Source organism: Crotalus tigris, unplaced genomic scaffold (genome assembly GCF_016545835.1).
Source record: "Crotalus tigris isolate CLP2741 ecotype Arizona unplaced genomic scaffold, ASM1654583v1 scf7180000017639.5415321, whole genome shotgun sequence".
Classification (NCBI taxonomy): Eukaryota; Metazoa; Chordata; class Lepidosauria; order Squamata; family Viperidae; genus Crotalus; species Crotalus tigris.
In genome coordinates this window covers 3,326,142-3,350,472 of record NW_024096532.1, presented here as the reverse complement: position 1 = coordinate 3,350,472, position 24,331 = coordinate 3,326,142, and the positions used below count along the sequence as shown (strand labels likewise).

Here is a 24,331-nt window from a genome sequence, read left to right as displayed (position 1 = left end):
GTAGGGGGATTAGAAGTAGCAGGCAAACCATCTTTATGAGAAATTTTCATTGTTATCTTCCACTGCTGATTTTTCTATGGAGGAAGTTAGAGGTAACTGTGCATTTGAAAACCACTGCCTTGAAATATTTAGGGAAGAATCCAACAGACCTATTGACACATGAAGAGGGAGACATTTTTTCCCCTGCATTACTGGGAAACAGGCTTGGCTGGTTGTATGAACTGGCCTTGAGAACAGGATTAAGTTGTTGGGTGAAGATAACCCATTGATGTTGATGTACTAAAAGAACAGTCTACCATGTCTAGAGGCAAGAAGCAAGTTACATATGAGTGCATATAACATTCTTCCACGCATCTCAAAGATAAGACCAGTATTGCTCAACCATGTCCACTTTCAGATGTGTGAAGTTCAACTCTCAGAAGAGAATTCTGGGAGTTGAAGTTCACTCATCTGAAAGCTAATAGGGTTGTGAAACATTAGATAAGATTGTTTCAGAAACATGCATTTTCCTTCTCTTGATCTGATAATCGAGACACTGATCAACAAATATGGCAATTTTCAACAAGAATCTATTTTATTAAAGGACCATTAAAAATTAATGTATAATAAAACGGTAGCCTCAAGGACCAGGGACTGCCATCTCTGGTGGCATTATCTCATGGGGGTTATCTTCAATCTCCTGGTCTCCAAGTTGAAACAAAGAAAAAGGTTTTTTGTCTGTTTCCACTGGAACAAATCCTGCATCTGTTGCCAGACGAGTCACTCGGGAAGAGAACTCGGAGACTTGTTCTTTGCGGAGGTCAGGCAAGAAGCTACAAGCAGAACACACAAATTGACAAGGAAAGATTGTGAGCTGTTTGTGTCCTGGTAACCATTCAGTTATCTAACTTATACATCAAGCTGCTCTAATTAAGGAAAAAAATATCTTTCTGTTATTTTTTTGGGTTATTTGTTTTAATACATTGTTTGCTTAATGAGCAAATGATGTATTCACTCGGCAGAGAAGCCAGATACTTATTGCATTATTTTGTAATGTAATAAGACTATTTTCAAAAGATATTAAAAATTACAGCAGAGAAAATTGTAACCCAACATCCCAAAGGGAGCTAAACAGCTAAAAACCGTATCAGCAGCCATTAGAGGTAGAAGGAAATTGACTTTAGTGCTTATTTACACAACCAGTTTTGCCATACTCTTTTCTTGCCATGGAATTGGGAAGAACTACTGCCCTTAATTTTGCTGTCCTCCTGGTTGCCACTGATATTCATCCAGAAAAGACTTTGTTGTGCTGCTATCTGTACAGGTGCAGCATGCAATGTTGTAAGGGCAGTGATGGGTGGCTTGCCAGGGCTAAATCTGAATGTCACCAACTGTGATAAAGGACCTTACTAATCACTCTTCCATAGAATGTGTCCTGGGGTGGTCCTTGTCCACTCCAAGTACTCCATCTAATCAACTTCTTTCCTGCTCCCTTCCCGCCCTGAGCTGTCAGTCTATCAATTTAATGACAGCTAGAGGCAAGCAAGGGGTTCACCTCTCTTGAGTGCCCCCTTGTGGTTGCTGGAAGTTGTGTGCCCTGGATGCAGCTGCTGTAGAAGCATTCTTAGAGTCTTTGGGGCATGGAAGAAATTTGCTTAGTTGCTGGATACTCTTTGGTACATCCAATACAAAAGCATCCCAGACCACCCAATTTACTGTATCAATAAAGTGGGTGGTCTGGGGGTGTTGAAATGGTCTTCAACAGTAGGACCTATATAGGTGCATCTGTTGGCTGTTTTGGTCTGATTGTTCAAAGCTGTCCATTTGAAAACACATATACACAGACACATATACACAAACTGTAATGCTGATTTCTAGGCATAGGTTGTAAAGAACTAATTCCACAGCAGACATGCTGGACCATTTGGACTTGAACAGACCACTATCTTCAACTGCATCAACTTAGGCCACCAGGCATCCTAGTGTCAAGGCTTCATCGGATCCTGGTTTGGAGGAGGAGTTGGAACTGGGAACATCTGACTGAGATGGCACCTCTCCCCTGGAATGCGTGGAGAGGCCAGAGGCTGAGGACAATGCTATCCCAGGCCCTTCAGGCATTGGGGGAGGTGGTCTACCGGATGAGAAGCTGCCTGCTGTCACCAACACAGGGGAGGTAGTGGTGCTGAGAGGCAGCAGATCCCCTCTGATGAGGAATAGCTGCCTCCCCCACTTGATCCAAGGGTGTGGAGAGAAGAGTGGAGGCAGGCTCAAAGGAGGGCTATGGGGCTACTTGGGAGAAGGTCACCCTGCTCCTCCTCACAAGGAACACTTGGCTTGGGTTGACTTAAGCAGAGCCTGGGGGAGATTGTCTTTATTGGGAACAATTGTTGCTTTGGCATGCACTCCCCTGGTCTTGGAAAAACAGCCTTGACTCATATTTCTTCCTTTGTCTTGCCTTGTGCCTTTGCCCTGTGGATTTGCCTTGCCCTGTGGACTTGCCGTGCCCTGTGGACTTGCCTTGCCCTATGGCCTTGCCATGCCCTGTGGACTTGACTTGCCCTGTGGACTTGCCTTTGCTCTGTGGACTTGCCTTCCCCTGTGGATTTGCCTTGCCCTATGGACCTTGCCCCGTGAACTTACACCTTGTCTTTGGACCTTCTCCCTGCCTTTGCAAATTGGTTTTGTTGCTTATTGGCTTTTGTTTGTAGGCCTGTGGGAGACTGCCTTCAAGGAAGTTTGGGGTAGAGTCTTACTGGCAGTTGTAGGGCCATTTGTTGTGGAAGTTAACAGAGCAATAAAGGACTCTATCGAAGCCTGCCTGTGCCTAGGGGACCTGGGTCATACTATCTAGATTGTCCACATAGAAAGCTTTGACTCAGTATAACCTGGAAAACTTCTCTTCCATAAGACTTTTAAAGTTCTCTTTAGGCCGATGAGAAAAGCGATAATGATAAATGGACATCATGGCAGGGTGACAAGGCTGTGTAGGAAGATTCTTAGCTTGGCACCAAAAACTCAACAAGACAAGCTCCTGAAAAGTTTTTACGACTATGATGTCATTGCAGGGAAGGCTTCCACTCCACTTACAAGCCTTCTAACTTCTAAGGACAAGTCTGTCTATAACTGATGCCCTCACAAGAATGGCCAAGCACATGTGACAAACAAGTTTACAGGTAGCACGCATGGAGATAGATTATATCAAAGTACATAAATTGAAGTGGACTACAGTTCTCTACTTCAAAAATAATTTAGCCAAACTAAATTTTTAAATATTTATATAGGCTAGCAAACCTTGTGATTGCTTCAACACATCAAATTTCAATTATAAATTGACTACTCGTCATTAAAGGGGCTTCTGCTGAGTCAGGCCACTTGTCTATCTACTTTATTTTAGCCTTGTTTGGTGGTGGTAGGCAAGCAGCTGCTTTGCTAACCTTCTCCACCTTGGTGTCCTGCAGATGAGTGAATTTCAACTCCCATAATTCCTAAATATTGACTGAATGAAGTTGTAATTTTTTGTATAAACATATTATAGAAATTGTTCATGAAGTTGATTGTCCCGGACTACCTAGTATAAATCTGTACAGGTAGTCCTCGACTTAACAACAGTTTGTTTAGTGACCGTTCAAAGTTACAACGGCACTGAAAAAAATGACATGACCATTTTTCACACGACTGTTGCAGCGTCCCCATGGACATGTGATCAAAATTTGGATGCTTGGCAACCGGTTCATATTTATGACAGTTGCAGTGTTTTGGGATCATTGCGACCTTCTGAAAAAGCAAAGTCAATGGGGAAGCCAGAGTCACTTAACAACAAGGTTATTAACAATGGCAGCAATTCACTTAACAACTATGGAAAGAAAAGCTGTAGAATGGGGCAAAACTCACTTAATAAAGATCTCATTCAGCAACATAAATTTTGGGGTCAATTGTGGTCATAAGTCGAGCATTACCCATACAAGCAAAGCAGCTGAATGGAAAGAAACACGGGTGACAGCAATTCTGAAAAAAATTGCAACCGTAGCCTAGAATGTGGAGGTTTCCTTGTCCTGCTGGAAATGAGAGAATGAAAAAAGCAAAACTTACTTTGTTAACTCAACAATAAGAGTGGCTTTTGGAGCTGACACCAGACTCAGATTTGGCTTAAGATAATGCACCATGCTACAAAAAACGCAAACAAAGAAGAAATGAATGTAATTGGAAGGAAGACTATCTTGGTCCCTCCGCTTGATCTGAAGTGGTTCTAATGCAATTATGAGGTTTTTCTTTATCAACTTAGAAAAATACTAATTGAATTTCCCCAAAATTCCACTTGTCTCATTATGCTGAGATATACATGGTAACAGTGGCAACAACCTGCATTGTTATATTGACTGAAATGTGTTCTTTTCACATGGTATCTTAAGGAGGCATGATTTTAAATGTGGATAGCTTAAAGTAACTTTAAAAAATTCATACATGTAGTCCTCGATCCATGACCATAGTGGAGCCCAAAATTTTGGTCATACGTTGTTGCAGTCATAAGTTGAGTCACCACATTGAGTCAATTTTTGCAATCATGGTTATGATAGTCATAAAGTGAGCCAATGTGGTCATTACATGAATGATGTGATTATTAAGCAAGCCTATTTGCCTATTATTAGGTATATCCAGCCTATCCAGAGGACATCTGAGGGCATTTTTTGTGACATGCAATCTCATGACCGTGGGGTGGTACGGCAGTTGTAACTCTGAGACAGATTAGGAGTAACTTTTTTCAAGGCTGATGCTATTTGGAATGGTCGTTAAGTAACCAGTCATAAGTTGAGAACTACCTGTAAAAGAGTTTGTAGAGTAGTATGTAACTATCTGGCCAGAGCATATACAAGTAGCATTTAAGGGGTTAAATGCTGTCTCCTTAAGAGATGGCTTCTGGGAAATGTAGTTTAGTGTTACATGGTTATATCTCTGTTCTGATTGGTCATTGAGAGGGACTTCAATGTTTTATGACAGGATTTCCTGGCTACGTGCCAGTATGAAAAGTTTTGTGTAGTACAGCCACAACTTCTTTTGCTCCGTACGAACATGGGGTGAATTTATCTTTAATTTTTTACACCACAAGAATAGACAGATTATGATGTGTGCCTCAGAAGAACTAAACTGTTATTGTTTAGAGATTCCTGAAGAATAAATAATCTGAATATTAATCTGTCTTTGGAGTTAATCTGTCTGTGTCAAGCAGGAAGGGGCGTTGTCTTACCTGAACGCCTTTTCTCAGCATGAGGAATGTAGAATCCACGAATGGGTTGTTTTAGTCTTCTAGCCCAATCAGACCAAACAATCAAATTTGCCACACCCCTACAGGGTCTGAGCATGCCCCAGTTTCGAAAGGGCAAAGCTAATGATTGTGAGACGTGATGGCTCCCGAACTGCTGATACTAACCTAATTGCTAATAATGATCAGGGAGGGGGTGGATTCTACATTCCTCATGCTGAGAAAAGGCGTTCAGGTAAGACAACACCCCTTCTCCAGCATGCAGGGAATGTAGAATCCACGAATGGGACATACCAAAGCCCCTATGATCCCACGGGTGGGAAGCAGATTGGTTAAGTGTCGGTATGGAAATGGACCATACCGACGGCCAAAAGCGGCCTCTGTGGAAGCAAACTTGTTGAGCTTGTAGTGGCAAATGAATGGTGAAGGGGATGACCACGTAGCCGCCTTACAGATGTCCTCAATGGATGCCTGAGTTTGCCATGCTGCTGACGTGGAAGTACTTCGAGTAGAATGCACTGTCAGGCGACTAGAGACAAGCAAAGAGTAAGCCTGGTAAGACTGAGTGATACAGGCTTTAATCCACCTGGCTATAGTGGAAGATGAAACCTTCTGTCCCTTGGAAACTGTGTGGAAAGATACAAATAATGCCTCCGATTTTCGAAAAGGAGCTGTTCTCTTAATGTAATAACGCGGTGCCTTGCGTACGTCTAGGGAATGCCACTGCTTCTCTAGTGTGTGAGAAGAATTGGGACAAAAGTTTGGTAGTACAATTTCCTGAGTCTGGTGAAAAAGTGAATTCACCTTGGGAATGAACGAGGGATCTAACCTAAGCACCACTCTATCCTGGTGGAAGGTACATAGGTCTTCCCTAACTGAAAGAGCAGCCAGCTCTGATACGTGTCTCGCCGACGTAATGGCCACTAGGAAGGCCACCTTATGTGACAAAATACGAAGAGGACAAGACCTAATAGGTTCAAAGGGAGATCTTGTGAGTGCCTGTAGAACTCGAGGTAGTTCCCAAGAGGGATACCCGTGTACTACCGGAGGTCTGGTGTTGGAGACTCCTTTCATACAAGACCGAACTCTGGGACAATGAGACAATGGAATGGAGTTGGCACAGGTGAACATCGTAGAAAGAGTGGCCACCTGCCTACGGAGGGTGTTGGGCGCTAAACCCTTATCCACTCCATCCATGAGGTATTCAAGAATCACTGGAATAGTGATGGAAGAAACAGACAAACCCTTACAGGTACACCAGTCAAAGAAGTTCTTCCAAGTAGCATCATAAATCCGGTTCGTTGCCGGCCGTCTAGAAGCTTGGATCATAGATATCATTTTTGAAGAGTAAGATCCATGCATCAGGAACTGGCGTTCAGATGCCAGATGGCTAGTTAAAGCCACTGCGGATCTGGGTGCCGTATGGCCCCTTGCGTTAGAATTATTCTCTCTGGAGGGATATGCCAAGGGGGAGCTATGGCGAGGTTCACGAGATCCACGAACCATGGACGCCTCGGCCAATACGGGGCCACAAAGATTAGCTCCGCTCGTTCTTGTAACAGCTTCCGGATGACGGCCGGGATCAAAGGAAGAGGTGGGAATGCATATAGGAGGCCCGCCGGCCACGGACTGTGGAGGGTGTCTGCTCCCTCCGAACCCTGAGATGGGTACCGAGATAGAAAGTGGGGAAGCTGGGCGTTCACCGGGGATGCAAACAAGTCGATGCTGGGCCGACCGAAACGGTGAGTAATCTCTCGGAAAAGGCGGGGATGCAGATGCCATTCCGAATGATCTATCATAGATCGACTCAGGAAATCTGCCTGCTGGTTCTCCACCCCTAGTATGTGTTCCGTTTTTAGGGACAACAGATTCCGTTCTGCCCATGACCCCAGATGCTGGGCTTTGGGCATTAAGTCTGAGATCGAGTGCCACCCTGTCTGTTGACATGGGCCTTTGCCGCCATGTTGTCCGTCAGAACCAGCACGTGGCTGCCTGCCACCTTCCTGTGGAAATGGCGAAGTGCCAGGTATATGGCTCTGAGTTCTAACCAAGTTATGCTTTTCTTGAGATCCCGTTGAGACCACCGCCCCTGGGCAAATTGAAGATGTAAATGTGCCCCCATCCAAACAGACTGGAATCCATGGTTAAGGTTATTCGAGTCAGTTCTCGGAACAGGGACCCCTTGGACAATGCCAGGGACATCCACCAGATAAGGGACGTGAGTGTCTGTGCTGGGACTCACGCCCTCTTTGGAAAGCAGGCTACCCCTCGTTTCTGGTAGGGGAGTAGGAACCACTGTAGTTGTCTCGTGTGAAGCCTGGCCCAAGGCACTATGGCAATACATGAGATCAGTTTCCCTAACAGCTGTGAAAGCAGAAATAGGGTCACACATTTTTCCTTGCGCACCTTGGTGATCATGGTGCGTATACTGACCTGATGCTCCTGAGGCAGGAAAACCTTGCACTGGTTGGTATCTATTATTGCGCCAAGTGGAGCAAACGGTTTGTTGGGATCAAATGGCTCTTTTGAAAGTTGATCATAAAGCCATGATCTTGGAGCGTCCTGATCGTCAGTGCCATGTCTGATCGGGCGTTCAGTGCCGAGGACGACTGGATTAGGATATCGTCCAAGTAGCACTGAACGCGGACTGGTACTAACCTGAGGTGGGCGGCGAGAACCGCCAGGATTTTAGTGAAAACCCTTGGAGCTGATGATAGCCGAACGGCAAGGCCTTGTACTGATAGTGATGGTTGGAATATCTGAATCTGAGGAACCGTCTGTGACCCGGATGTATGGGAATGTGCAGGTAAGCTTCCATCAGATCTATGGATGTGAGAAAATCCCCCGGCCGAATGCTGCCTAGAATGGAATGAAGAGTTTGCATCTTGAATTTGTGGTACACTAGGAACGAATTTAGGACTTTGAGATCTAGGATTGCCCTCCATCCTCCCGAGGCCTTTGGTACCATGAACAGGATGGAGTAAAAACCGAGTCCTCATTGATCTAGGGGTACCCGCTCTATTGCCTCTACGCTTAACAGATTATGAATGGCCTCTTCCATGAGACCTTGTTTTACAGGATTTCGCGATAGGGGGCAGGTGATGAAGCGCCTGGGAGGGAGGGTTAGAAATTCCAGAGACAGACTGTCTCTGATGGTAGTGAGAACCCAGGTGTCCGTGGTAGTGCTTTCCCATTTGTGGAAGTGCCAGTCTTCTGCCGATGGGTGGACTCCGCCTCGAGTCACTTTGACTTTCGGAAAGGATGACTTCCTCTGCCACAAAAGGGCTGCTTAGCTGGAATTGTGGCTTTGGCTTGTCTCTGTAGCCGGACCGGTCCGAGGAGCGTTCCAGCCCCACTTGAAAGGGCTGATACCCGCTCCAGGAAGTTCGGTCTGAATCAGACTTAAACGATGGACGGCGATTGTACGGTGAAAAGCATCTGCCCGTCTTTTTGACAATGTGAGATAGTACCTTGATCTTTTCTTTGTTTTCAACCCGATAAGGAGTAAGAGCCTCCCCAAAAAGGCGACCCTTTTGTTATGGTGCCGCAGCCACTCTCCATTTGTGCCTGGTGTCGGCCTTCCAATTTTTAAGCCAGAACAGCCTACGTGCAGCCACGTTGGAAGCTATGGCTCGAGCCGAATATTTGGCCGATTGCAGAGACACATCCGCCATGTATTCCAGTGCGGCCCTCAACTTAGTGACATCCTGGTGCACCCTTACCTTGTCTGGGGATATCCTAGCCTGTAATTCCCGGAGCCACATTAGTGAGATTCTGGCGAAGAAGGAGTTAGATGTTGAGGCTTTTATAGCCCATGCCAATGCCTGCGGAAGGAGATCTCAGATTTCTTGTCCTCAGCCTTAAGGGCCTCCGACATATCTCCTGTCTGATAGTATGGGAGTGAGAGCCTCATCTACTCCCGGAACTTCAAGGACATCATTGAGGGAAGGGACCATATCCAAGAGTTTACGATCTATTCCCCCAAGAGCAGAGAATGTTCCCGGAGATCCCCATTGATCTTGAATGGATTTTAAAAACATAGGAGGACAAGGTATCTGCAGGTTCTTTGTGACTGGTTCCAGAAACAGTGGGTCAGAACTCTGACCAGAGTCCTGAGTGATCGTTTGTGGTTTCACCGGTTCAATCTTGCCAGTGACATAAGCTTTGCGCAAGAATGAATGGAACGAATTTGGGTTAAACATTCCTACCATAGGAGTGGGCTCTGCCTGAGTGTCTTCCTCGTCCGACCACATGGCTTCTTCGGGAATCTGCGCGGAATACTCTGATACCTCGCTCCCTTCAGATTGAGGTGGAGAACTGTGATCTGAGATCACATACTCCCTGGAATGCGTAGTTTCTGTGGGCGTAGGAGGATTTGACAGTTCTGGGACCGAAATGGCCCTGCCTGAGGACGCCATTGCCTGAGCCACCACTTGTGGGATCATGGCCTGGAGTTGGGCAGTGAATGAAGGATGCTCAGGACCCCATAGGCCCACCGCCATCGGGGTGAAAGATGCTGATGGAATTTGAGGAGGGGGAGCTGTAGTAAACAGCTGAGACCCACATCACATCAAGGATGGGCCAGGTTCGGTGACTGGAATTGAATCTTGGATCTGTATTCTCAAATCCTGATCAAAGAGAGACAGTTGGTCCCAATCGTATCCAAGCAAGGACCCCTGATCCAGGGTTTTGCTCGGGGGACCAAGTGCGTGGAAAAGGGGAAGGTCAAAGTTCCCCTGATGTGGACGCACGAGGGGAGATGGAGACAGGTTGTGTCTCCGCCACACGTTGCTGGGCCTTAGAAAATTGTCGTTCCAGTGCCTTGTGCCTGCTATCTGCTTGCTTATCAGCTAACTTAGAGGTCCGTTTAACCTTGGCCTTGGCCTTAGCAGATGCCTCCTGACTGGGTGACTTGCGTTTTGCATTTCCACTGGAGGTAGAAGCCTGTGAAATCCGCCATATTGAAACAAGCAACAGGAAACAGATTTTCACCAGGAGATCCCTGGATCAGCCCTGGTCTGCAGGAGAATAAAAGGCAGATTTTCACCAGGAGATCCCTGGATTGGTCCTGATCTGCAGGAGAAAAAAAAGGCCACGGCCCACCTGAGTGGTACAGGCGTACACGAGGGTCTGTGGGGTCCAGCCCACCGTAAAGCACAGAGTCACTACACGATATAAGCCGCGCTGCACTCGGGCTGTCCTCCCCGTTCAATTTTTCAGGCCCACTGTAATAGTGAGACAATTGGGCCGATAATATATCAAATGTCAATTAATGATAAATCTATATAGGCACACACACACACACACACACACAAAATTTGAATTTAATTTAATTTTTTTTTACCCTCATGTCTCACTTAATGACGGCTAGGACAGTAACTGCCGATCACTAAATGTAGACAGTGGAAAACAGGCGAAGCAAGCAGCAGTACTATTTGCGACACTGGATATTTGAGAAGGACAGATAAGCAGGGCTGTATGTATTTAATACTACAAGTTAGAAGAGTGAAAGATTCAAGATATTTCTGCTATGGCCACGAAGTAATTTAAAATGGTGTCTACCAAGAAGCTGAGGAAGAGAGGTAAGAAGGGTCCTAATCCATGAGGAGTGAATTAAGAGCTCCTGTGCCCCCCCACGCAAGAAATAACACTCAAATCAATCAGATTGTTATAGATACTATACAACTGAGAAAGTTGTAAAAATGCCAGGCAATCTAATTAATGGCGCGCGATCGCGCGGAAGCCCAAAATGGCAGCCGCGACTATCTGATCACAGAAAAAAACACAAGCTGAGGAAAAGAGGTCCTCTTCTGTAAGGAACCCAGTAGTGATCTTGGCCAGACAGACTACCTGTGAATTTAAGTCGATTCTGGAGCTGAGTAGCAACTAGAAATAGCAAAGGAGATTGAACTGCCCCCCCCATGAAGAACGATCTGCCTAGAGGCTCAAAATGGCACCTGCCGCCATTTGACCAAGAAAGGAAGCTAGAAAAGTCAAATTCAAGTCTTTAGAAGGGGCTGGCAATTTTGATGGCTTCGTTTCCACAGTGATGATGTTGGGGGGGGGGAATCGCTGTGCGGAGGCTGTCTCAAAGAGTTAATGGAGAAGGGAATTTGATTTAGAATAAGAGGATATGGTGCAGCACTGAGCCCAGGGCTGAACCAATCTTCCAAAAAAGGGAAAAAACGGTAAAGAATCCACAAATGGTAATTACTACCTTTCTCAACTAAATCGGGAGCCAAATTTTCACGTGCCTTCAGTGCTGAGACCAAACGAAACTGGGGCATAATCAGACCCTGTAGGGGCGTGGCAAATTTGATTGTTTGGTCTGATTGGGCTAGAAGACTAAAACAACCCATTCGTGGATTCTACATTCCCTGCATGCTGGAGAATAAAGCAAATCTCTTGTTTGGAACAGAACATTGGCTGTATCATGAAATTTGTGAAACAACCAAACATGATGAGTGGGGAGGCATTTCTTTCTAACAAAGGCGATAGATATTTGGTAACACCACTACTCTAGACAGATCAGCTCCCAATGAAGTTGGTTATTTCCCACATCTCAGTAGAAAATCCATAAGGAAGAATCCTGGCTTCCCAGCAAGGAAGTTCAATCCTATTCCTACCTGCAAGAGAAGAAGAAGAGATTGAAAAGCTGTTGATATTTGACTTTGTGATGGAGTTCAGGAAGGCAGTCAAGGGGCAGGAAGTGGACATGGACCTCTTCTGTCACAGGAAGCCCTAAAGCATTGGAAAGGCACAGACTAGTGAAAAGGGAGAAGGACAAAAAAAGTTGGACCAAGGTCTAGAAAAATGAAGATGGATTTGTTCAGCTATTACAAACAAAAAATCAGAGTGTTGCAAAGGCCAGTGATTTACAGCATTATATCAGCACCAGAAGAAAATGGATAATGCTATATTAAAAAGATCTAAATTAACTTTAATTTCTCCCTTCCCCTAGAAAAACATTTGGTAATAATCAGCTCTGAATTCCTGGAGTAAAACCAAGATATAAATCAACTTAGCCATAAAGGCAAACAGTGAACTGGAGAGTCTGGCAGAAAAGATCCACGTAAGCCCCTTAAAGAGAACGCACTAATCAGCTATGTACCTGTTGTGGCACACAACACAGTGCAGTCGCCACCACCCTGAAGATGATCATCTTTCCCCTCTTCAGATGGTACTGATGGGTCATAGCGGGTGTTGTATCTCAGTTCATACAATAGGGCAGTGACATTTTGCAAGGAGATTTCTTGTGCATTCTGTGAATGAAAAGATGATCAGCTTGAAAATGTGCACCAGCGTGAAATCTTGTTCTGAGCCATGCCTGGATGCAGCCATCGCTTTCACAAATATCAATTTCTAACCCCCCCCCTCTAAAAGTATCATGCTTACTTTACTAGGGCGGCCGTTGATGGTTTTCAACAGACTGGGATCTTCAGCTTCAATGCCAAATGTGATGTATGGGCCGGTGGTGATATCTCCCCAATATCCCCGTGCTGGGATGGGCTCCCCTTTCTGGGAGATGAGAAATCTGAATGAGTTAATTTGGTTTTTATTCCTAATTGGATTTCCCAGCTAGAATGGGAGAAAAAGCAATTATAAAGATGACAAAGGGCATTGCATTAGGGCAGAGCTCTCCAAACTTGGCAACTTTTAGACTTGTGGACTTCAACTCCCAGAATTCCCCAGCCAGCCAGCCATGACTGACTGGGGAATTCTGGGAATTGAAGTCCACAAGTCTTAAAAGTTGCCAAGTTTGGAGAGCCCTGCCTTAAAACATTTTTAGCAGACATAAAGGAAATATAGTCCAATGGTGAACTTGTTAATTTATGTAGCATGTTTATGAGATGTACAACTCTTTAAATATTGATCAGCTTAGACATTATATGGCTGACTGAAGAATTCTGGGAATTGAAGTCTTAAAGTTGCCAGGTTTGGAGACTCTGTGCTAGGTTAATAAAAGCAAAAAGTGCAGCCCCTTTTTCCAACTTTTGCTAAAAAAATTGTGCCCCTTTCAGTAGATGGACAATTAGGTCAATGTGCGAAAACATCGTTCATTTTGGACCATGGACTTTGGTCTCATGGTAGGAAAACTGGCAGTTGCAAATTAGTTTTGTGACTGCTTTAAATTTGAATAATATTTATATTTCATTCACATGGAGAATTACAAGTTTTATGACATCGTAAATGAAGCTAGCACAAAACTCTTTGTAGTTTTGTTACTAAGATCCATTATAAAAAAGTGACTTTTCATCCTGTAGAGAAAACTGAGTAAATGGCTGGGAAAATGGGAAAAAAAGTAGGATCAAAGATTAGAAACAGATAATTTATAGCACTCCTGAAAGGAAAGCAGTTTAAATATAGGTCTACTCTTTGAGCCTGCAACAGATCTATCTGCTACTAGCATATATCTCTAAATAAATACCTAGAAAAATGGATGTACATAATCAAATTGCAGCAAACTTCTAAGGATTTCTGAAAGAGTAGCTGTGAATTAGATACTTTTCTCTTATTCTTTGAAAATTCTAGTAGTGGCTACATGTCACTTTGACACTTCACTCTGTTGCTACATATCATAGGAAAGCTAAGAGTCTGGGGCAATGGTGGGATTCAGCCAGTTCGCACCACTTCGGTAGAACCGGTAGTTAATTTTTTGTTGTCCAGGCCCAGAATTGACTCTCAGAAGCAATATCCCCACAGAGAACCGGTTGTTCACATATTTGAATCCCACCACTAGTCTGGGGTAAGGTGGCTTTAATACAATTTCCTCATTCCTTACATCCCTTGTTACTCATTATCACTCAGCATAAGCTGACGTGAAATGTGCTCTTTCGAACTTGGAAAAAAGGTAGGATTTTTAAATAACATGTATATAGATAGTTCTCGACTTATAACCATTTGTTTAGTGACCGTCTGAAATTACAACACACTGAAAAAAGTAATTGATGCGAGTTTTTCACAGGACCGTTGCAGCATCCCTATGGTCATGTGTTCAAAATTCGGATGCTTGGCAACTGATTTGTATTTACGACAGTTGCAGTGTCCCAGGATCATGCGATCTCCTTTTGTGACCTTCTGACAAGCAAAATCAATGAGGAAGACAGATTCACAAAAAAAAGTGTCACTAACTTAACAACTGCAGTGATTCGTTAACAACTGTGGCAAGAAAGATCATAAAATGGGTCAAAATTCACTTATAAATGTCTTGTTTAGCGACATAAATCAAGTTGATTGAGTAATCACTCCACTCTACTCCCCCCCTCGTACTTCCCATGTGTCCTTAGGCTCTAATGTCTGATTTTAATTATTTACATTTTAACTGTATACGTATAGACATATTTCTATAACTGTAAGCTGCCCAGAGTTACCCTATGGTAAGATGGGGGTCCAATAAATATTATAAACAAACAAACACATAAATATATTTTGGGCTCAATTATGGTAGGTAAGTCAAGGACTACCTGTATTTCACATAAAAATATATTATTGTCCAATCAGAACTGCACCAATGAGAACCCCTCTCTGGCAATCATCTAGAGCAGTGGTTCTTAACCTTTTTGAACGAATCGCTCCATTGAGCCAATGAGGAAGTTGTCATCGCCCCCCCTCCCCCAACATAACAACTCAATCACAACATAGGGAATAATTCTTCAATTTATGCAAATACTTTTTTTGTTTTCTTTAAAATTGTCATCAGGACATATGATGCAAATAATTTATTTCCAGTCTTTTTGCCATATCTCAACTGTGTGAAAAATTTTGGTGCCACCAGTCACTTTATTCCCAAACTTCGTGATACATGTATTTCATTATTATTTATTCAAGACACTTAAATGTAATGACCACTGAAAACAAAATTCAATTGCAAGAAAGTGAAATGCCCGAAAAGAAAAACAGTAACATTTAATGATTGAATTACAAAAGAAATTTAAGATGCAAAAAGAAATATAAAAAGAGTATAAGAACAAACCGCAATGCAGGAACTAAGAATTTCAAGACGAAAACTCTGAAACTAAATTAAGATTCGAGGAAAGTATATATAGTCACGCACACTGTAAAAAGGATTAAAAAGACACAAAGAAAATATAATATCAAACTGGAGTTCACGCTAAAAAAGTACAATACAAAGAGACACACAAAACAGCATGCAATGTTTCGAAAGAAGCACTCCCCCCTCCATCACTGCCCATTCTGGCCAATGGTGAGCCACTGTATGGGTAGAGCAGAGGTGAGCAACCCAAAACACTCAAAGAGCCACTTGGACCCGTTTCCCATCAAAAACAAAACACTGGGAGCTGCAAAACTCTTTTGACATCTAAAATGAAGATAACTCTGCATATATCCTTTTTTACCTTTATTATATATATATCTTCAGTATTATCTTCATTTTAGATGTCAAAAGGGTCTCTCTCTCCCCCCCCCTCTGTCTCTCTCTCTCTCTCTCTCTCTCTCCCTCTTTCTGCCCTTGGTCTGCCAGTCATCTTCCCCCACTCAGTGTGTGTGTGTGAGAGAGACAGAGAGGGAGAGAGAGGCACTTGCGCTTCCTCTCTTTCTTTCCTCTCTCATTCTTTCTCTTTTTCTCTTTTCCCTCTCCCTCTCTCTTTCTCTCTTTCCTCTCCTTCCTTCCCCCCTTCGTTCTCCAGGTGAGGAGAAAGAGAGAGAACAAAAGACAGAGGGCGCCGAAGGAGCGGGGGGGGTGCAGGAGGGAGCAGAAGACCCCCTGTCGCCACTGGAGGCACCCAGCTCCGCTGCCCGCTGGGCCTGCGGTGACACCCTGGCTCATGGTCATGTTGGCAGGCCGTCCCACATGCCGCTGGCGTCCCCGGGCTCAAGTCGGAGCCATGGGGCATCTGTGGAATGCCCCACCTATTGGCTGCATCGCCAAGCCTCCCCTCATGCTGCCGGCGTCCCTGGGCTTAAGTCGTGGGGCATCCGCGGAACGCCCCCCGTCAGCTGCATCAACAAACCTTCTCCCGCGCCACCGGCATCCTCGGTTGGAACCGGGGCAACGATCTGTCTCCCGCCAGGACCAATGCTGGAGCCTCCCATGCTGCCGGTAGGTCCATCGTGCTGGAGGAGCTGGGGCCGCTCCACACCACATGGCACTCCCGGCGATCCGTGACCCACCAGCATCGCCAAGGAAGCGATGCCCCTGCTGGCCACCGCCCCAGTCCTGGGCGGAAGGAGGAAGAAGGGGAGAAGGGCAAGGAAACTGGCGCCGGGCCCCAGGAGGAGGCGTTCCCACGGGTCTGGCTGTGGCTCTTCTGCTGCTGGTTAGAAAAAATACTTCCTCCCTCCCTTTCTCTTCCCCCCATCTTCTGCTCACCTCACATTCTTCGCTGACAAAGCAGCTGGGACTCCAGGGCGCCTTCCCGGCCAGCCCAGGCCAACGGTCCCACGGCTGGGGATCGCAGGGGCTGCTCTCCCTTGGGGCCACGGCTTGCGGGAAGGCTGGCCCGCTCAGCTGAGGCTCTGGCGGGCTGCTCCCAGTGGGGATCCCAGGGCTTCCCCACACGGTTCGCCGGCCACGTGCACCTAGGACGGGCCCAGCAGGGAAAGGGACTTCCAGGCCGTGCTTCTCCCAGGGGGCGGGGCACACGGGCGCAGGGCCAATCAGGAGCCCTGCGAGGGGGCAAATCCGAGAGAGAGAGAGAAAGAAAGAGAGAGAGAGAGAGAGAGAGAGAGAGAGAGAGAGAGAGAGAAGCACAAGTGCCTCTCTCTGTCTCTATCTCTCTCTGCAAATGGCGGAGGAGGCTCGTAGCCTTAGGGGAAGGCTCAAAAGTGTCCCTGAAACTTCTCGCTCCATCGCCCCCATATTGCCCCCTTGTCGCCCCTTTTCATTCCATCGTCCCCCTGAAAAATGAAATCGCCCCAGGGGGCAATATCACCCAGGTTAAGAACCACTGATCTAGAGCACTGTTTCTCAGCCTTGGCAACTTGGAAGATTTGTGGACTTCAACTCCCAAAATTCCCTTGCCAGCTCCCAGCATCTTAAGAAAGTGAAAGATCTCACGTGTCTGACGAGACGTCCAGATGCCAAGGTTTTGTTGGGGACATCGTAGGTGGCTTCTCGCATTTCAAAAGCCACGCCAGTGTTACGCCAATGGAAAAACTCATGGAAGTTTATTGTTATGGCCTATATGGAGAAAAGGAATACGGATAGTCCTCAACTTATGACCAGAATTGAGCCCAAAGTTGATGTTGCTAAGTGAGTGAATTTTGCCCCATTTTACAACTTTTCTTGCCACTTTGGTTAAGCCAGGTGTAGGTGAACCAAAACACTCAAAGAGCCACTTGGACCCATTTCCTGCTGAAAACAAAACACTGGGAGCTACAAAACCCCTTTGACATCTAAAATGAAGATAACACTGCATATATCCTTTTTTACCTTTATGATATATGTAAGTATGTATGTGTATACACAAACACACACACACACATATACACACACACACACACACACATATCATAAAGGTAAAAAGGATATATGCAGTGTCAAAAATGTCAAAAGGCTCTTTTTCTCTCTCCCTCCCTCCCCTCTCTCCCCCTCCCTCTCTCTCTTTCTGCCCTTGGTCTCTCCCTCCCTCCCCCCCTCTCTCTTTCCTCTCTCTCTATCTCCCCCCCCCTCTCTCTGATCTTCTGCTCATCTAGCAAGCTGGCTTCAAGCTGTTCTCCAACAAGCTCAGGGGTAGGCAACCTTGGCTCTTTTATGACTCATGGACTTCAACTCCCAGAATTCTTGAGTCAGCATAGCTGGGCTAGCTAGCTCTCTCCTGCCCTTCCTGCTTCCTGCAGGGACTAAGCAAAGGGAGGAGCCCCGCCCCCAAAGATTTTCAGCTTGTCAGAGAACACTGTGAGTTCAGTCCACTCTCTTTTACACACACACACACACACACACAGAGAGAGAGAGAGAGAGAGAGAGAGAGAGAGAGAGAGACAGGGAGACACACACACACACAGAGACACAGAGAGAAGCAGGGAAGCACAGGTGCCTATCTCTGTCTCTGTCTCTCTCTGCAAATGGCAGAGGAGGCTGGAAGCCACAGGGGAAGGCTCAAAGAGCCGCATGCGGCTCCGGAGCCGCAGGTTGCCAACCTATGGATTAAGTGAATCACTCTAGTTGTTAAATTAGTGACACTGTTGTTAAGTGAATCTGGCTTCTCCATAGACTTTGCTTGTCAGGAAGTTGCAAAAAATGATCACATGATCCTGGGATACTGCAACCGTTTTATAAAGCATCTGAATGTAAATCACATGACCCTGGGGATGCTGCAATGGTTACAAGTGTGAAAATTGGTCATAACTCACTTTTCTCAGTGCCATTGTAATTTCGAACAGTTATTAAATCAACTGTTGTAAGTTGAGGACTACCTGTATTGCGAGGGTAGGAGGAGTGCCCCTACTATGGTGTGTGTAGTACCACACCCCAAGTGTGCTTGGCTAATGTTTCCCACATTTTGGTTACATACCCCATGCTCATGCAGCTTCATGGTGAGATCCCAGTCACACACACCACGTCGAGAGTCGTAACGGGTGCCCAGATATTGCCGGAGCCGCAGGTCCCAAAGCTGCTTGATCTGGAAAGCTTGTGGCTCTGGATTCCGCCAGAACTGAAAAATGGCCTCTAATTGGTCCCGCTCCCTGAACTATCCAAACAGGAACAAAAGTTAGAAGGTTACTGAATCCCCAGGTTTCTGATCCTATAAAGGAGTATTAAGGAGCTGAAGCCAGAAAAAAAAATGTCCCCCCACCTTTTCATCATTTTTTTAAACATTCCTTGCCTGTTTTATGTTTTTAGTAGTTTATCGTATAGCGTCCAGAGTCTCTCTGTGAGGAAGATGGGTGACAAACAAACAAATAAAAATGTGGAGCATAATAACTTGGATCCACAATCTGGGATGCGTGGCTATAGATTGTGGATCTCAAAGAGCCAGAACAGCACAGTAAACCTCTGTCTTCATCGCTCCTTCAGTGATAATAACCTGACTGTTGGATTATTTTGCATTTCACCTTGAGTGCAGAGAAGTCCAAAACAGGGAGATTAGCCAGCTGGAAGTCAGAGTCTGTAATGTAACGGATGAAGAGGGCTGCTTTCTCCTGCAGATAGGCAGCGGTCTGGCTCCGAAGGAGGGTATTCCCCATCAGTTCCAAGAATATCTCACTCTTCTCTTAGGTGAGGGAGGACATAGCAAAGAGATATCAATTGTAAGGCATTAAGATTCAATTTTCTGGATCTGCCACCTATCCCCAAACCATTAGAGAGTGGTCCAGAAGCCCAAACCAACTGGTTTCCAAAGAAGAGAGTGAAGCTGGGGTAGGCAGAGGAACCATACTTTCCCCTTACCTTGTAGGCCCATCTTGTCTGGAGGCTCCAGAGCCAGGTTCAAAAATAACAGCTGCCGACTCACAGCCTCCAGATTGTTCTCCAAAACGTAGAACTGAGTGAATGAGAGAGGCAATTAGCTGAGCAAAGTGGAAAATCTTCCCCATTACACTGTGAATATCAAAATGGAAACTGCCTTACATCGATTGGACCACTGAGTCATCGAGACCAATTTTTTAAAGCAGATTAAAAAGATGTGAAACATATCACTGATCTGCAACATCTTATTAAGTTTGGCTCTTAATTAAATAAGACATGCTTAGTACAAAATGAAATATCTGATTGTCTGGCCTGCAGTACTTCGTAAGCTGGGTTCACTCTCCTGCCTCATTACTGGTTAAAAAAAAAAAAGAATAACTGATTGATATTTTGCCAGTAAAAGACATGATCGGAGCATTTCCTGGGAAATGAGAATTCTTGTCTAGTTTTTAAAATGAGATACCCACTCAAGCCAACAGAAGCAGATACGTCTGCATGAGTGTGAATATATGGTGTGCACCAGAGTAATACAAATTGGCAGGTTGTGGAAGAGAGAGAGAGTTGACTGTAGGAAGCTTGGGGTTATAAGACCTCTCTTAGAGAGGGATTCTGTTCTTCATAGTTTGGATTTTTTTTTCCATTGTGTTGCCTGTATATTTGCAAATAAAAGAAAATATTACAAAGATATTGTAGCTCTTCGGTATTGTGGCATCCCGAAAGAGCAGCAAATCTGCCCCTTGTTCTTTCCATTACAGGTAATCCTTGACTTATGACCACAATTGAGCCCTAAATTTCTGTGGCTAAATGGGATAATTGTTAAGTGAATTTGGCCCCATTTTACGACCTTTCTTGCCACAGTTGTTAAGCGAATCACTGCAGTCGTTAAGTAAGTAACCTGACATTTAAATGAATCTGGCTCCCCCATTGACTTTGCCTGTCAGAAAGTCACAAAAGGAGATCACATGACCCCGGGACGCTACAACCGTCATAAATATGAACCATTTGCCAAGCGGCTGAATTTTGATCACCTTGCATGGGGATGCTGCAACAGTCGTGTGAAAAACAGTCATGGGTCCCTTTTTTCAGTGCTGTTGTAACTTGGAATGATCAGTAAATGAACTGTTGTATAAGACAAAGATTAGCTACACTCAGATGCTGAAAACATCCAAACAAGCTTTCTAGAGAGAAATTCTGAATCCTAAATTCTTCAGCTGTAACCTACCTTCTAAGATCTCACTCCCCACATCCTTACACTCCTCTGGGAAATTCTTTTTCCCATTTAAAAGCTTTCCCAGTTTACTATTCAGCTGTATACTTTACAAACTGATTCACTATCCAAGAACCATTGTACTCCAATTCCCTCTAACACACTAGGCTTCATTCCTATCATCAAGAATTCACGAATTCAAACAAAGCTCCGATGAGACCAAGACCAGGAATTCAAAAGTTTCCTTTTCACAGCCCTGCTCCATCCCCCCCCCTCCATCACAATCTTCTTGCTATGAAGCAATGTGAAAAATGCTTGCTGTGAGAGTCACTGCCGTTGACTCATAGCCTCATGATGAAGGAAGGGCGCCAAAGGACATCCGTACAAATGTAGGAGTTGTGATGGGGGATTGCAGTGATGCTGCATCTGTGGTCACAAACATGTCCTTGTTCATCTTTACTTCCACACCTCCACCTCACAAGTCAACCACAGTACACAAGAACTTCAGCAGTGCGATAAGCTGAAGGACTATCATTGGTGGACAGCTACCAAAGCAGCCCTGTCAGATTCTTCACTATGCCGGGAATTAATTAATGTCATCACACATCTTAGGAAAAGGAAAAGAAGAGGCAAGAAGCCACCATCACTTTATCACATGGGCAGAATGACTCAAATTTGAGAAGAGAAGTCATTAGTTTTGGTGCCTCTGATATAGCCCAGTAGAAAAATCCTTTCCCTTGCAGAAGGAAGTGCAGTTCTTCTTCCCAATCTCCTTGGTGAATTTTAGATACAGATAATAGACTTTTTAATGGAAAAGCAGCTAAATATAGGAGGAATTCTAGTATTTTCTTGATGTTTCAAAACATTCTCAACTGTATTGTCAAGCATTTATGTATCACTGTTTACACTTGCAAAGGCTTTTATAATTTCTGGAGCCAGTCTGTTGGAGTTGGGGTTTTTTTGAGAGCTGAATATACTGCAGCAGGAGTGGACAATTGTCCCTTAAAAATGATTTTAAACATTTATTTGTATTTACTACTATACTTCATTACCTGCCCTCTCTCCATCATGGAAATCAGTAACAGAATAACAGAGTTGGAAAGGATCTTGGAAGTCTTCCAACCCTTGCTCAAGCAGGAAACTCTATACTATTTCAGATAAATCATTGACCAAGCTCTTCTTAAAAACCTCCAAGTTTGGAGCACCCACAACTTCTGGAGGCAAGTCGTTCCATTGGTTAATTGTTCTCACTGTTAGGATTTTTTTTTTTTTTTTTAGTTCTAGGTTGCTTCTTTGCTTGATTAGTTTCCATCCGTTGCTTCTTGTCCTGCCTTCAAGTGCTTTGGAAAATAGGTTGACCTTCTCTTTTTTAAGGCAGCCCCTTAGATATTCAAACATTGCTAAGTAAGTGTTCCAATAGTAAGGTTCCTATGCTGTCTCCTAGTCAGACTTGTTTTAGTTTCAAGCAAGATTACGACTGCATCACTTTATATCCTGCAACCAAGATTTTTTGTTAAAACAACATCATCTTATGGCTGTTGCAAGCCTACAGTATTCCAAGAAAGCTCCCATTTTGGGGGGCAACAGACAAAACCTTGGACTAAAACAAAATAATTCTAAATTATTTAACTGAATGACAGCAATGTATTAATGAAATAAATAAATTGCAAGTCCATTCACTAGCGGAGAAATGCTATTCCTACAGCAGATGCAAAGAAATGTACGTTCTAGCTATCGAATTTGCTTTAATAAAATAATAAATCTGCAAAGTTTAGGTAAATAACCCAAGAAACCATTCAATCTCTGCAGAATGTAGTGGGCAGGAGTAAATAAAACACAAAATGAGGGAAAGTGCAATGCAATTATCAGAACAAACCAAAGTGCAAAAATAGCATAAGGCAATCTGAAATGGAAGGAAAAGGTTACACACATTGATTTTTCTCCGAGGCTGCCGATGCATATGACTCATCGTTTTTAGGATATGTCGTGCATCTATAGACCCCACTAGCAGGATGTTCAGTTCAGGAACGCCATTCTGGGATAGTTTCAGGTGCTCCGTGGAGGATTCCAGAGCTACAAAGATAATTAGTATGTTCATTCACAACTGCCAACATTCTATGCTAAAAACATACGTTATTTTCCTAATAGGAAAACTCTGCATGTTCAAGAATTGGCAAAGAATGTTTTCATATTCCGCATCTGTAAACAATTGCACATGTAGTAAATAGTAATTTGGAGAAATTGAAAATGGCAGAAAGAGGCTGTTTTTAACTTTGTGCCATGCAGCGATTATGTTAGCTTCTGTTTACTTATGGAATCAAACAATTTGACTGGGGAATCTAAATTTTTGCCTGCAGCCATACCAAGGAAGCACAATCTTTTTACAACAGTGAGCATGTGGACATTTGACAACATATTAAGACTGCTTTCTCAAAATGCCCATCGTGGAAAGCTTTATGTTTTTCTTAAAAAGCTGCCAGGATAGAATATTGTTCACCAAAATGCCCATTTATCTGAAGGCAAATCAACTCCTCTGGCCTACTTTTAGCTTTTTTTCTAGTCAGGAGAGTACATTTTCTGACAAAGCCCTGGGCTAAAATTTTTATTTTAAAAAAATTCTGTCAGGATGATGCAGTGACCCTGAAGATCCAGAGCATTTTTTAAAATAAACACAAAGCCAGAAAAAGAAATGAAGGATTGCTTTGCAACATATCAGCTTCATATTTTCAATTAAAACATCTTAAAAATTAATAACAAGAAGGATATGCAAAATCTAAAAATATTGATAATGGATATAAAGATGGGATGAGGGAGAGCAATATTACTACACAGGAGCATCAGGTTGTCTCTCTGTGTATGTATATTTGTGTATGTAACACATACATAAGCTCTCATCCAATAGAATATCAGCATCTGTTGGACCAAGAAATACTTTTTCTTCAGAGGTAGCATTACATTACTAAGCCCACATAGGAGCAGAGAAAAGAGAGTTTTTGCTAGTGGAAGCAAAAATCTCCTTCCACATTTGTGGGATAAGAGGCTCCAATTTCATAATAAAACATGAAAACAGAGAGGAAAAGGGAATCCTGCATTTTGAAAAAAAGTGACACTTACACATTGCTTGCAAGTTGAGTGCTGGAGAAAACCCCCACCAAGCTGTGGTGCCAAAACCATTGCCAGTACCTGCTGCTAACATGACTGCAAAGAAAACATCATAAGAAGAAAAACATAAAATTTACGAATTATGTATCAGGAACCCATCACAGTTAATTTACTCTCTTGCTATAATTTTATCTACCTTTCGCATTCTATATACGAAACTGATCTTCTTCTAATAATATGACTCTGGGCAGCATGCAAGAGAAACAAACAATAATCAGAACAAATTACCACACATTAAAAAAAGCTACCTGATGTATAAAATATAAACACAGCAAGTAAACAACTAGAATGGAACTCTACTCAACTGGATCCTAACAACAGGGCCTTGATTTTGGCGTGACCTTGTTAATCTTAGAAAAAC

The 24,331-nt window shown here is 44.0% G+C and overlaps 1 protein-coding gene across 7 annotated transcripts in view; it reads right to left on the bottom strand.

The window, feature by feature from the left end:
• Positions 1 to 547: 547 nt before the first annotated feature.
• DNAAF3 (dynein axonemal assembly factor 3) overlaps positions 548 to 24,331 on the bottom strand; it is a 33,582-nt gene continuing 9,798 nt past the window's right edge. For 3 of the 7 annotated variants that reach the window (XM_039335193.1, XM_039335196.1, XM_039335195.1), the window contains exons 2-12: positions 23,923 to 24,006; positions 22,739 to 22,881; positions 19,584 to 19,677; positions 19,250 to 19,407; positions 18,709 to 18,885; positions 17,253 to 17,375; positions 12,632 to 12,814; positions 12,348 to 12,498; positions 11,863 to 11,977; positions 4,069 to 4,143; positions 548 to 812 (exon numbers count right to left, since the gene is read on the bottom strand). In XM_039335193.1, coding sequence (XP_039191127.1) covers positions 620 to 812; positions 4,069 to 4,143; positions 11,863 to 11,977; positions 12,348 to 12,498; positions 12,632 to 12,814; positions 17,253 to 17,375; positions 18,709 to 18,885; positions 19,250 to 19,407; positions 19,584 to 19,677; positions 22,739 to 22,881; positions 23,923 to 24,004 — 1,494 coding nt within the window. In that variant the 5' untranslated portion in view covers positions 24,005 to 24,006 and the 3' untranslated portion in view covers positions 548 to 619. Of the gene's footprint in view, positions 813 to 4,068; positions 4,144 to 11,862; positions 11,978 to 12,347; positions 12,499 to 12,631; positions 12,815 to 17,252; positions 17,376 to 18,708; positions 18,886 to 19,249; positions 19,408 to 19,583; positions 19,678 to 22,738; positions 22,882 to 23,922; positions 24,007 to 24,106; positions 24,154 to 24,331 lie in introns of all 7 variants that reach the window. The other 4 variants (XM_039335194.1, XM_039335197.1, XM_039335198.1 and 1 more) reach the window with 4 other exon arrangements.